This window comes from Rhinolophus ferrumequinum, chromosome 6, assembly GCF_004115265.2.
Source record: "Rhinolophus ferrumequinum isolate MPI-CBG mRhiFer1 chromosome 6, mRhiFer1_v1.p, whole genome shotgun sequence".
Lineage (NCBI taxonomy): Eukaryota > Metazoa > Chordata > Mammalia > Chiroptera > Rhinolophidae > Rhinolophus > Rhinolophus ferrumequinum.
In genome coordinates, this window is record NC_046289.1 from 57118016 (window position 1) to 57132673 (window position 14658).

At 37.0% G+C, this 14658-nt stretch overlaps 1 protein-coding gene across 2 annotated transcripts in view; it reads right to left on the minus strand.

The window, feature by feature from the left end:
• The window catches only part of USP8 (ubiquitin specific peptidase 8), a 49715-nt gene extending 35699 nt beyond the window's left edge, over window positions 1–14016 (minus strand). Inside the window, exons 1-4 of one of the 2 annotated variants that reach the window (XM_033108658.1) lie at window positions 13881–14008; window positions 6823–6905; window positions 2831–2999; window positions 331–475 (exon numbers count right to left, since the gene is read on the minus strand). In XM_033108658.1, the coding sequence (XP_032964549.1) occupies window positions 331–475; window positions 2831–2934 (249 nt within the window). In that variant the 5' untranslated portion in view covers window positions 2935–2999; window positions 6823–6905; window positions 13881–14008. Of the gene's footprint in view, window positions 1–330; window positions 476–2830; window positions 3000–6822; window positions 6906–13880 lie in introns of both variants that reach the window. The other variant, XM_033108657.1, reaches the window with a different exon arrangement.
• Between the last annotated feature and the right edge of the window lie 642 nt (window positions 14017–14658).

Genomic DNA, 14658 nt, shown 5'->3' on the forward strand with positions numbered 1-14658 from the left:
ATTTAATGTGTGAGTAAACTGAATCCTTCCATTTGACCTAGCAATGATTTATCGTAACAGAAAACTGATTATGAGTCTGTATGTTGCTATAAATTTGTACTAGTCTAATGCAAATTAAAAATGTGTATACAGTGTGTGTGTATCCACATATATACACATATTTGCAAGTAATGAAACTAAATCTTCAATGTGCCTTTTCTATCTATAAGTTTGAACGTGATGCTATGTTACACAATGTGATCTACCTTTCAGTATTAGTTAAAACTTTTAGAGATCAATAACTGTTGTACAAAAACAGTTAGCAAATAAAAATGCAGAAATAAAAGGTACCTGCTGTTGCTTGAAATCAGGCCTTTTTTTGATAAGGTTATAAACAGTCACATACTTCATGTACAGTACATAGGCCCTTTCCTCATCACGATCTAATCTGCTTTCTTCTGCTGTCTTGAAGATCTTCAGGGCACTCTGTACATAACTTAAAATTAGAGAAACAATAATTAAAATACTTGACATCTGGGAGAAAAAAGTCATATCTAAAGTCTACAGAGAATCTCGATAAATTTCATAATTTAGGTTGTTCTATTTCAGAATCGATACAAAGTTATATATAAGCTTGGATGCAACCTGAATATTTCCCTTACGCTACAAGTAAACACTTCTGTTTCATAATAGTTGCTTATATAACACAAACTGTTCAAAGTGCAGACCAGTTTTAAAAGATTTGCTGTAACACATAATTCTGAGGCAAGTAGTCCTCGGGCAGCCTCATTATAGTCCCACTGTATAATTAAAGAACATACCATTTGTATTGAAGTAGGAAAGCTAAAACCTTTATTATTTTAATGTTAAAACAAATACTTTCAATTCTCCTCATTCCTTTCTAACCATTATGTAAAATTCTCCCCACCTAAAAATCCAGGAAACTATGGAAAAGAAAGAGGACATGAGTTCAATCTTTTTACTTGGTTAAAGTTTTCTACAAAATGGCTGAACTGCACTCTGATTCATTGGTCCTGGAAGAAAAAGAAACTTAAAGGCCCAAAATATGTCATCTTAAAATTCCACTTCAGTAAAATAATTTGAAGATTCTGTGGCATTCATTCTAAGGACATTTTCCTGATCTGACAGTTTTTAGAAAGCAAATTAATAAAACAGGCCATTTCTGCCAGAGGAATTCATTCACTTAGGACTAAAGTTTTGGCAACCAAGTTATAATGCCAATGCTTACGTACAATATGCTTTTTCAATAGCTTATTTACACAGAGCAGTCCATCTTGTTTTATTTTTGCAAACTGCGCCCCAAGACTGAGATATGGATTAATGATGAAGTTGGTCAGGCCAAGAAACTAGAACACCACACAAGGAACAAGGCCAAATTGTGTGATATTTAGGACCAAAGATAGTCCTATTCAAGGACCATTTCAGACAGTGTGTATGCCCTGCACCATGTGGCATCACTGTCCTAGGACAGGGAAATCAAACTAAATTAGTAAGGAGATTCTCTAGAAAAGTTTAGGAGTGGGTGCAACAGTCCTTGGGTTTTCCTTCAATTTCTTTTACTCTGATGCATGTACACCTCACGCCTAGATGTAGCAGGTCAAGCTGAGATGGCTACAGTGCCACTGTGAGTCCAGGGAACCAATCAAACATCCTAAAAGGATTCTAATAGTCTCTAGCAAGAATATGAGTTTGTGGTGGTTCATTTCGGAAGTCCTTCCGACATACCACTTCCTATGGGATCAGGCAGTCCTAGAGCAAAACCAGACATTGCTAGAATGGATCAATTTGTCTTAGGGTTAGATGAAGCCCTCTGAGAAAGTTTCAAGGTGGCTTTATCTTTCCCATTGTTTCCTATCTGAATTATTCAACAAGAGTTAAATAGAGCTGCTTTCTGTCACGCCATCAATATTACCAACTTAACTGAAGAAGTAGGCCAAACTCTTATTCTTCCTACCCGCCCCCCGCACCCCCCAACAAAAATCTCTTTATATAAAAATCCCAGTTTGATCTTAGTAATGTTTAGGGATATTAGTTCATTTTGGGATTTTCTTTCTTGACCTTCTTTAAAGTTCCTGCTATTTTTCTGTCTTCATCCTTAATGTTTTGTTTTCTTCCCATCTTCTGTTTAGTTCCTTTAAAAATTAACTCATAACAATGTCCCTGTGCAATCATAAGTTTCTTTAGATTCCTCATCACAGGTTCATTTGGAATCATACCATTTTTTTAAGAGCCTCCCATTTATTTCCAGCCATGGAACACCTATCTTCCCCCTGATTTCTAAAATCTGCTTGCCCCAAGTCTGTATATATGGCTGGACAGTCCCACCTTTCTTTCTGAAACTTTTATTTCCAACTCTATAATACCTCAAATAAATCAATAGGTAAAAAGTTCATGTCAAATTGCCACAAATTAATACTTTGCTGAATACTAGATAAAAAATACATCTCTCTCCTGAAAGACTATGCTAAGACCATCTCTTATGTGTGAAATACATAAGGATAAAAATAATCTTTAATTAAGAGGTAATTTTATACTGTTTTATGAAAAGATATTAACTGTGGCTGAATGAGTTTTGTAGAACCCTTGTAGTTTTTACTTTTAAACTTATGATCTGGTACATTGTCGGAAAACAGGTAATATGCATATTAGCAGAAGATATATGTATTCTTCCAAGATAAAATTACGAACTTCTCTAAGGAGATCTTACTTTATTTGTGAGATGGTATCATTGTTCAGGTAAACTTTAAATTGACTATGCACCCAACTCATTTACTAATATGGAAATGAACTCAAAATATATGACTCAGTCAAACTAGCAATGGATACATACTTCTTAGTGCTTATTTTCTCTGGTTTAACTTCTGTTTTCTTATTGAGGTCTTTTAGTGAAGAACTGAGGTAGAGTTCTTTAGGAACTGAAGCCACGGCAGGCATGATGAATAATCTTTACTTTTCCACTTTCAAAATGGATGGTGTACTTCATTAAAAGTAGTTCTTTTCTGAAACAAAATGAACACAAATAATTTCAGTAGGTTTCCTCATTAACAAAAAAACAAGTGAGCAGTTAAAAAAATAACACTCCTAAACTATATCCTTTGCTAACAGAGTAAATTATCTTGAATATATATTTTGGGACTACAAGATATCAATAAACAATGTTTTTAATTTTCATTAACTAAATGAATTACTATTTGTATCATTTTGCCTTAAGTATTAGGAATCTTTCCTGGCAAAGGAACTAACAGAATAAATAAGAGTTTTTATATTTTTTTTCTGTTAAACCTGCATTAATGTATATAGATAACAAATAGAAGAAAGTTTCATTTAGAAATATTTCTCTTTTTCACTGATGATACCAGTTTATAAAAGGAAACAAGTGGGGGCGGGAGCAGGTAAGACAGGCCACTTTATATGGAGCTGGGGACTTATGAACATGTTTCTGGCAGAATATACCCAAGTACTTTGGTTTACTCTGTAAAGGTCTTTAATGTTTCATGACATTCTTTGTTTCCTCATCTCATCTGGTAAATTCTGATTTTACCAGGTGGAGGAGGTAGTAAACAAAATGAAGACAAGCGCAAGAAAGGCGAGGTGTGTATGTATCGATTAAGGTGTAGGTGTGTGTGTGTGTGTGTGTGTGTGTGTGTGTGTGTGTGTGTGTACACATACATGTGCAGGGATGCATGCAGATGAGGGAGATCAGGGGAGCACAGCAAGTGGGGAGTCTTCGCAAGATCGTAAGTGTCACCAAATGAAAACTTCAGGAATCCAATCAAATTTATAGAAGGTCTTTAGCTATAAAGAACTAATTACAATTTGAATAAATAGCCACTTTAATACATTTAAGAGATTACAACTTTTTTCCTATCACTTATTTCCTATCAGTTCACTATTATTAGATGAATGGTCACTAATAAACATCTAATTCTAAAACACTGATTGAGGTATAACTTTAGGGGAAAAAGGCTTCTTCTGCTCACCTATGTGAATCTCCAAAAGCACCCAGTCTGCTTTGATTCTAGTCACATTTTGTATTAAACACTAATACTTCCTGATTTCTTGATATGCATCCCTTGTAGCCCTGTGCCATTAATCCATTGTCTTAGTTACTAAATCTGTCTTTTTCCTCTGAAAGTCACATTTTTATAATTTTCAATTTTGTCCATTTATACCTGGTCTGTATATCTATAAACACATGTTTAACCAAACACTTTAATAGTAGCTTCAGATCTATGCCTTTAAAAACAATGAGCTCATCTATAAACATTTTCTACACTTTTCCCTCCATCCTGCGTTCTGTATCTAAAGCTATAGCGACAAAGGAGACAGCCTCTGGACCACACCATGACTTCCAAATAGATCAATTAATGTTAAGTATGTCCTTCTAGTTAGGTATCTAATTCATCAACAATTCATCACCAAAACAGCTAAGAGCGTCTATCAAGGAAAGAGTCTGACAGGGATCCCTTGGATTCCCTCATACTTAATAGAGACAAGGACATCATCTGAGTGTCTTATGTTGCAAAAAGCATGATCTACGTGTTAGAGATACGCAGGGTATATAAGACATGGTCCTTACATCCCAGGATAAACAACGTAGACAAAGAACATAACTTACCCTCCCACACCCACCACCTCCTCACCAGCTGCCTATCCCCCTAGGGTTGAGTGAAAAAGCAGGAATACATAACAAAACACCGTTTGTATCAAGTTTAAAAACAAATCACATGGAGCAATATATTGCTTTAAGGATACAAATGAGGTAAGCCTGTAAAGAAAAACAGGAAGTGTTAAACATGTAAGGTTGGTGGAAAAGTAATTGTGGTTTAAAAGGTGAAAAACAATGGTAAAAACCGCAATTACTTTTGCACCTAATAAAATTCTATTTTGGGGGAGCAAAGGATGTAATCAGGGAGGCACACATAAGGAATGTCAGTGGTATCAGGAAAGGCAGGTGGTCATTTTATAATCATGCTTCTTAGCACATAAAAGAATATATATAATGTAGTTAACATATTTCATAAAACATTTTTAAAGAAAGCAATTATGAGTATAACAATACAAGTATGAATAAAAATATGAAATTGTATATAAATATGAAAAGAATACCCAGACAGATGTAAAAGTTAGGAAGTTATGGGTGAAATAAGGAAACACAAAATAATATGTTTTTAAAATATCGATTGAAAAAAAACAAAACAGATTTGGAATATTGGAAGAGCTGGATACATATACAACCCTGTGAAGTACAGCTGCTGTACTTCCATACAGCTGCCAGTGGTGTAAGTAGAAAAGCATGAGCATTAAGAAATAAAGAAATGGAAGTAGACTGTAGACAACTTAAAAAATTGGCAATAAAAAAGAGAATGATGGAATAGAGTGGTGTTCCAGAAACAGGATTTCTACTGAAACATAAGCAGCAGTAGTTGAGGAATAATACTTTTGACTAAGAGAAACTAAGGGCAAGAAACTAAGTGTTCAGGAAGGTGATTAAGGAAATCTGAGACCTCAGTGCTACCACAACAGACATCACTGTGACAGAGGGCAGGGGACACTGGAGCTTGGACTATTAATGAGGGCCAGAAGACAATAAGATAACAACAATAAGAGTTATCCCTGACTCTTCTGCCCCCAACAAGCTCAGCTAGGATCTTAAGTTTACTCAACCATAGAAAGGCAACATATGCTGTCTTGATATAAGCCAGCTCTTGAAATGTAATTCCCAAAAAGCCCAATCATTTTTTTATCGGTGACACTACTAAATGTACTAAGATAAGGGTTAAAGACAGAGTTATGCAGAGTAACCATGTGTCAGTGTCATAGTATCTGTTTTCCAATTCTATCCTCTATCTGGGTCAAAAGTACTACTGGTCTAACCACAGAATGTGTGTTCAAAAAGCCAGGTAGAGACTGCTTTGCTTTGTTGATTCATGACAATTAGGTTTCTTGGATGAAAAAAAGAAAGCTATTGATTTGAACCTTCTATAATAAAATGAAGGTCTAGTTGAATCTGTTTCTCATGATTACCTTTGAAGCTTGGATCTTTAAAAGACAAAGGATATAAAAACTACATACGCCTCCTAGGCAACTTAAAATAGTAAATCATTAGCTATTTCAAAGTTAGATTCAATTCAAACTTTCACAGATATTCTGCTGTATGGAAGACACTATACTTCTGGGTACTCAAAGATTAGATGTGCTCCACTTCCTCACGAAGTTTAAAAAACTAATGTGAAAGAGAAAGTTGTAAGCAGTGGTAATACAACATAATATGATATCAAACTAGAGTTACAAATAATTTACAATAAGAAAAATTAAGAAGGAAGATTAAGCATGACGAGAGGGATGTGGGGAAACATCATGGGAAGAGAGCATTTATTTGAGTTTTGGTGGGAGAAGACTTTTGACAGAGATGAGAAACAGTATGAAGAAAAAGTTAAGAAAGTAAAGAACACCTTTAGGAACTAGCCAGTACAGACAATGAACAAGGATCCACTAGACACTAAAACCTGAAAAAACAGTCTAGGAAGAGATAATGGAAGACCTTGAATATCACAATAAAGCACTTATTCTTTTGTCTTCTAACATTAACAGAGGGTCCCGGGGGGAATCACTTTGTGAGTTATATAAATACATGTCTAACCACTATGCTGTTTGTACACCTGAAACTAATATAGCATTGAATGTCAAATATAACTGAAAAATTAAAAAATGAAAAAGTAACAGAGAGCCACAGCAGGGTTCTAAGAAGGGAGTTATACATCCAAAATGAAGACAATACAAAGGCTTTCAAAGAATGGAGATAAGGAAGACACTAGTTACCTATTGGAATGATCCTCAGGAATGATGATGAGGTCAGAACTAGGGCAGCAGACATGGAATGAAGGAGGCAGATCCAAGAGACACTGCAAAGGTAGAATGACAGGACTTGGCAAATGATTAGACACATGGAGGGAAAGTACAGGGTTAAGATTATGATGACATCCAAGTTTTTAGTGAAGGTTTCTAGGAGAAAGATTGTGCTTTTTTAAAAGTTGTCTTTTCTGTCCTTATTTGATTTTTGAGAACAGCTGAAATAAGTAACAACTTTCTCTAATAATGTCAGAGGACCATAGTTGTTTCCATTTTCATTCACAAAATTATGTCAGTTATACTGTCAAATAAGATGCCTGGTGTTAAAAATACTTACAACATTGCCTTAATTGCTATCTCAGCGTCTACAATCACATATAGTTTTGCAGAAGTCAAAGCACAAGGTAAAGGGTATTTTTTCGTAATCACATGACAAAGCAAAGAAGAATATATATTCAACTTAAAGTTGTATGAAATTTAATGTATTAAATTTTTGATAAGTCATTCTGCTGCATTATGCCATTAAAGAAGTTTCAAAATAGACTGACAGAAAATAAGGCCAGGACGATTGAATGAATTGTTTCCTTATTTTGGCTGAAACAGTAAAAAGAAGGAAAAGAGCAGCAGGGGTTTGTTGATGTTACTACAACAGCTACAACAAACTAAATATAACATACAAACCATTAAAACTGTTAGGCTTCAAAAAGGACTGGCAGTAAAAAACAAAACTATATTTAACAAAAAGTAACGTTCTTCTAAAACAAAAATAAATTTTCTTAAAGATGTGTAAACCTGATAAAGAACTCCAGCTTTAGTCAAACAGCAATACTCCAAAAGTGAAATCCAGACAATGCTGAAAATGAGGTAACTAATGGGGACAAAATGGAAAACCTATGTATCCCTCTCTTTTCGACATCCTTCTGATCCATCCAAAGAGAAAGAGTAGAGATTAGATGACTTGAATCACAGAGTGAAGACTAAAGAGTAAACAAGTGAAGACTGAGGTCTATGGTCATTCAAATTGGTCCCAATATCTTAACCAGGGCTTCAGAGCCACTGCCCAGGTCCTTGGCAATGCTGAAAGAAAAGCAAAATTCGTCTTCCATTGGCCACTCACCATCTCACCTCACCTCTGCCCTTTAGACAGTAACAGTAGTCATTATATCCTGTCTTAAATGTCATATAATCCATTCTATACTCATTCTAGTCAAAATGCCACAGACAAGTACATATTGATTATTTAATGTTTTAAAGCAATCCTAAAGGATGACGAGGGATCAACCCTTTCAAGAAATAATCACTGTTAAAACTTCTGGTATTTTGTGAGCATCTACTATGTATGTAGCACTGTGCCAAATGCTTGAGAGCAGTGTTTTTAAAATCCATTTAGAAGGTCACAATCAGCTTGAAAAAAAGTTAAACTGAAAATATCAGAGCATGCCACATATAGTAAGGTTAAGTATCGTTTCATGAAAATGTAGTTGGGGTTATGTGTATTATGTATGCTTACATAGAACACTGGGTTGACATGTAAAACGTGTTTCTCACTACTATAGGTTACAACTGAAAAAGTTGTAGTCCTCCAAAAAAGTACAAGTCCTCCAAATATGGTCCACAGACCAACGCAGACTGAGGAATGGTTTGTTACTGTTCTGTGATAAAATGCAAGTTTATGACAGAATGTAAATCAATTAAGCACACTAAACTTTTAATAGTAACAAGCCTTTCTCTATGAAGAAAGCAGTACACTGATTATATTCTAATACAGGCTGCAAGCCTGTAACAGAGACGGGCTACCTGAAGTAATACTGCTCTAGGGGATGAAGAGAATACCATAGGGCTTCTGACACATAGCTTAATTACCAAGAGCAAACTTATGCTCATTAAATAATAAGCCAACAATTCATTATTACACTATATATTAAGATGTGATTCCAGAGCTGGGAAGTCAAAAGAAAAGGAAAATTCGGTACAGCTTGCAGGGGAGGGGGGGTGAAGGCGGGGGAGTTTCTTCCAGCCCAGAGTGTACTCTCCTCTCTTCTTCCTTCTGTGCTCCCTCTTCCTTCAAGGACCCCCTTAGGTTCCACCTCTTCCATCCCCGATTGTCCTAGTTCTTGGAGATCATTTCTTGGTCCAAATGCTATAGTACTTGTAATTAGTATTGTTCCCTTAGAACAGTATTTGGACCAAATGATAATTATGACTAGGCTTTAAGACCCTCATACTTCATAAGCACGCACGATGCTTATCACGCATGATGATGTGGTAAGATAGAGACAGCAACTGGCCCTAAGGAAAGGATATAGCTATGAATAAATAGTGAGACAGGAGGGCATTCCAGAAGAGGAAACCAACACGAACAGACACAAAATGAGGAACTAGTGTGGGAAGGCAATGAGAAAAATACGGAATACTATAGGGATCACTGGGAAATAATCAGTTCTATCAATTGATTATCTTCACCCGTCACTGACAGATCCCTAGCATCTATCTCAGCAGTGCTTACAGTCAACACTTCATTTCTTGTTGGCCAACAAGAAAGTATATCAGGTAAGGAGACAGAGTCGCCTTATGGAGGACTTTTGAAGCCGTCCAGAATTGTTTCTATTTAATTCAGCAGGCAATCAGAAGCCAGTTCTTAAAGGGAACTATGGTATCTCCAGGCAGGTCAAAGTCGGGATATATTAGGTTGGTGAAAGAGGAACTGTGGTTTTTGCAATTATTTTTAACCTTTTAAACCGCAGTTCCTTTTGCACCAACCTAATACAAGACGGATTTGAAGAAAACAGAAACAAGGGAATGGTACTTTGGAAAAGAATAACTAGCAGGCTACTGCAAAAAAAGAACACAAAAAAGAAGAAATGTGCTTTGATAACAGATTAACTGAAACAGAATATATTTTGTGTGTACCTTTTCTCTCTCTCCCCCACCCCTGAGAAATGTGAAGAATGGTAGCACTGTTAACAAAAAGTGAATCTAGTGCAAAAGTTTAAAAAATGGATCAGTTTACAGCAGCGTTTGGACTGAATACAATTTTGTTGTTGGGAGGCTGCCCTGTGTATTATAGGATATTTAGTAGCATTGCTGGCCTCTCTGCTCACTAGATGCTGGTAGTATTCACCCCCGTCCAGTTATTACAACCAAAAATGCCTCCAGATATTGCTAGACGTCCCCTGGAGGAGCAAAATTACCCTCAATTAAGAACCATCAAGTTACAGGAAATTTTGAACATGCTGAGTGTATGTAAAAGGAACAATCAAAAGAAAGATGCTTGACAGAGATGTAAATATGTAATTACAGGTCTAAAGAGAGCCTGGACAGGTACGAAATCAACTATTAAGGCATTAATATTAATTTTGATAATCCCTATTGTTTTAGGAGATAAAGTATTGACACTGAAGTGATACGTTATCTAGGATATGATTTAAAATAATCCCATTTTCTTCACTTTTATGTATATTTTTAAAACTTCTATAATAGTTTTTAAAACATAGACATCATTTACACTAGTAACTAAAATCAGGGACTAGAATCACCTAGGAAATGGGAGCTTGTTTCTCTACAGCTAAGATACCAAAGAGCTCAGAACTTTTGGGGAGGAGAGGTTTCCTAAAGAAGGAAAGAAACATAGAAGGAAGGAAAACTAGGCAAGTGTAATATCATGGAAACCAAAGAAAATGAGAATTCCAAGAACTTTTACAAAGTTCTTAAAATGCTTAAAAGAAAAAAGTAAATAAATAGCCCTCGTTGTGAAAAGTGTATAAACTGGCTTCAATTTGATAAACACTTAGAATACCTACATCTATTCAAGGTTCTGTGTTGGGAGCTACAGGGGATACAAAGAATATACCCCCAAAAAGTGTCTATCTCCTAAGATGAAAGGTAAGTACACAATGGTAATACCAAGCAAAGTACCAGAAAACAGGTACTAATAAACCATGCCAAAATCTGTTGGTTTTACTAGGGACTATTCCTAGAAAAAACTGAAAGGTAACTGTTTCCCAGAATAGGTGTCTACCTATATTTATAACCTTAACCCATTTCCTATCTCCTCTTTCTATCTCCTAAATTTTTTTTTAACGTAGGGAATCAGATCATATTTAGTATGTACCAAAAAGAGATAAGGTTCTCAATCCTAGCTGAGCACTAGAATCATCTACAGAACTTTTGAAATACATATATTGATGCCCAGAACCTGCTCCTAAACAGTTAAATCAGAATCCCTGAGGACAGGACTTGCACATCGGCAAGTCCACCTTGCACAAGCTCCTCAGGTGAACTCTAATGTGCAAAGAAGACAGAGAACGATGGATGTAATGAATAGATACAAGCATGCTACTAGAAACAATAAAATAATATAAAAATGACAATTAGTTTCCACCTGAGATCAACACCTAAAGTCATATAATTCCCAATCTACCAAAATTATGAGAAATCATTTTCAAAATTTTGTAACTGAGATGTAATTTCATTTCACTGTATTAGAAAGACAAGCAGGTTCACATCATTATTGGTATGTTTCAGAGAATTTAATGTTATGAAAAACGAAACTTTCAAAAGACAAGGTTTAGCTATCTGAACAGTGACTTTATTCACTATACATGAGTATTGTTTTACTTGAATTAGTATGGTTATAAATATGGAATTCCAAATAAGTTTAATGTAACATTTCATTATTTACTAATAAAAATATTATATTATAAAAGTAATGTAGGTCTTAGTCTAATTTTCCATTTATTATCATATGACTTTGAGCAAATTCCTTAAATCCTCCCAACACCACCACTGCCACTATGCCTCAGTTTACTTTTCTCTGCAAAATGGGAATGATTCATCTGCTTCATAAAGTTTTCATATGTATCAAATTTAAAAAATATTTACAGAAAAATGCTCTGAAAATTGTAATATGCCATGAAGATATAAAGCACTTTGGTTGAAGAAATCGGAAGTGTATCTTATTCTGCAACTACTGTTAAATCCAAATACAAATCTAATACAACTTTGTCAACAAAATTAAGGTAGGCTAACAATAGCCACGAATTCTTTGACATTCTTCCTTTCAAAAGGTAGAGCTCCATCATAAGTTTGGGGGAGGGCTCTGAATCCTCTAGGCAATAGAGAAGTTTGGAAGTAATGCTGTGCCAATTTCTGGGTCTAGGCTTTAATAGACTTTAAGAGACAGCTTCCACTTCCTGTCTCTTCAAACACTTGCTCTCGGAACTCAGCCTCCATGCTGTGAGAAGCCCAAGCCACACAAAGGGTCTACATGCAGGCACTCCAGTTGACATCTCCAGCTGAACTCCCAGCCAACATCAACTGCCATCCATGTGAATGAGCCATCTTGGATATCCAGTCTAGCTGAGCTTTCAGATGACTCCAACCCTAGCTGTTTGACTACACGTGCATGAAACCCTAAGTGAGAACCAACCAGCTGAGTCAAGGCAGCCCTGAGAAACATAAGAGATAATACATTGTAGTTTTAAGCCATTTAGTGTTGGAATGATTTGTTATACAGCAGTAGGTAACTGAAACAATAACCAAGATTTAAAAACATTGTTTCTTAATTATTTCTAATATTAGTAACTCATATTTAATGGACCTCTTTTTCCTTTCATCTCTACAAAAATATGTATATTTTCATGTATAAAAATTCATAATAAAATATGCTAGAAATTTTACGGAAAAAATCTGATGTGTTGGATTTATTTTCCAACTGTGTTACTTTACAAAACCCTTTTTGGTTCTTTCCCATTATGTTCACATTAACAAATGACCTTAATGATTAATAAAGTCCAAGTAAATATATAAAAAATGAAAGGCTAAAAAAGACAGCTTTAAAATATTTTTGTCAGTTTTTCTCATGCACTGTTTTCTCAAAGAGTTTCCTTTATGTCATTAATGACATGTTGTTATTTTTTATTATTATAAAGTCTTTAGTATCTAATTTTAATGATGCACCTAGCGTGTCACAAGAAAAAGAATACACATTTCAAGGCAGCCATATCAATATGATAAAGACATAGCAGAACCAACATCACCTTTCACATAAACTGGTTCAGTACTGTGGATTATGAGAAACTAAATCCGTCATGAAATACATTCAACAACAATGTATCTTACACAGAATCTGCTGAGGTGCAAAATCTGCTTACATAGCAAACCGCAGAGCCAGCCTAGAAGAGGAACACATCCTTAACAAATATCATTTGACATTTTAAATGGTTGCAGCAAAAAAATATACAAAAGTAAGGATGCTTGCAGATTCAGAGAGTAACATCCTTTAGTTCGGCATCCCTTTCATCTGAAATTCCCAGAGCTCTTAACAAATAGTAAATTCCTTAGGCTATGCAACACCTCTGTCTTCAGGTAAATATTTTGTTAGTGATTAAGTGACTTGCTTCAAGGTCACAGAACGAACTGGAGGTATGACAAACCCAGAAGTGTGGTCTGCCGTTTTATATATAAATGATTCAGGGTTCTGATCATTTCCAAGGTGGAGTGGAGGTGAAATTACTTGTCCCACAACTCTAGGAAAGAGGCCAAATTTTAAGAAAGGAAAGCTTTTATTTGGGGAAATCATAGTTTTAACTCTGATGAGCTTATGGGTCCTTAAACTCATACTTGAGACTTAACTAAAAGCAAGTTTGACTGGGACAGAGGGACTGGTTAACACTCTGAGGGGTTGTACAAAGGCCTGCGATTGTAGCTTGTTAGCAAAAAATGAGAAAACGGAAGCAAGAAGTAGTAGGTCAAAATCAGGTCTGAGTGTCCAAAAAGGAATGGTCATCTTCTAGGACCGGAAAACCTCACTCCACACGAAACTCGCTGAGCAACCCTAAGTGGGCAGCGAAAAGACTCGAGGTTGGGCCCTTCCTTCCTCCAAAAGCCGATTCTATGTTCGGGGTCGTTCCACCCCTCTCCATGCTCAGGGCTCGTCTCCCGGGTGACCAGAAACTGGTGGAAGGAAGGGGGGTTCACTGCGGACGGCTTTCCGGGGAACACAGGCCAGGACCCAGACCCGCACTCACCTTGGCGCCAGGCGCGCTGCACTAACGCCAACCTCCTCGCCAAAGGCCCATCTCCCACCAACCCCAGGAAGAATTAGCTTCGCTATCCCGACGGAAGCCAGCCCAGCTCATCCCCCTTTCCCAATTTGCACTGCGTTGCGACGCGTCGCGTCTCTAACGTCACTGAGGGTGGGGCTGCGCGCGCGTGCCCGTGACTGCGCGTTCCACCCCAGCCGTGTCCCTGCCGTTAGGGGTCGCGCGGGAGGGCCGGGGAGCGCTGCGGGCGTGTGGGGTTGGCGGCCCGAGCCAGGCGGAGCTGCTTGGGGCTCGTCCGCCTGTCCCTTCCCCTCCCCTCGTTTCTCCGGCGCAGCTGTGTCACCTCGGTGTTACTCGCATCCTGGGCCTCGCTGCGGCGGAAGCCAGGCTGCTCTTAGCTGCGTGTCTTCCCCCTCAGCTCGGAGAATCAGGGCTGACGAGAGAAAGCATTTGAATCCTCTTCCATTCTGGCGAAAAGTTGATCATTCTCCGAAGCCAAACCTCTGGTCAAAGGAAAAAAGGGCGTGATCCTGAAGGACAGGATGTATACACTCTTAAATGTCCGTGAAAGGCCCAAACTTAGAAAAACCAAGCGAGAAGTCTGCACTTTTCTCACAAGCTGATCTTTGTACTCTCGTGCAGAAAGGTGACTGGATGCTGCAGTTATCTGTACACATGAAGTTGCTCGGATGGAGTTGTGTGTAGTCACTAAGTTACCAGGGACAGTCCAGGTGTCACATGGATGGGAAAACTGGGAAGTGAG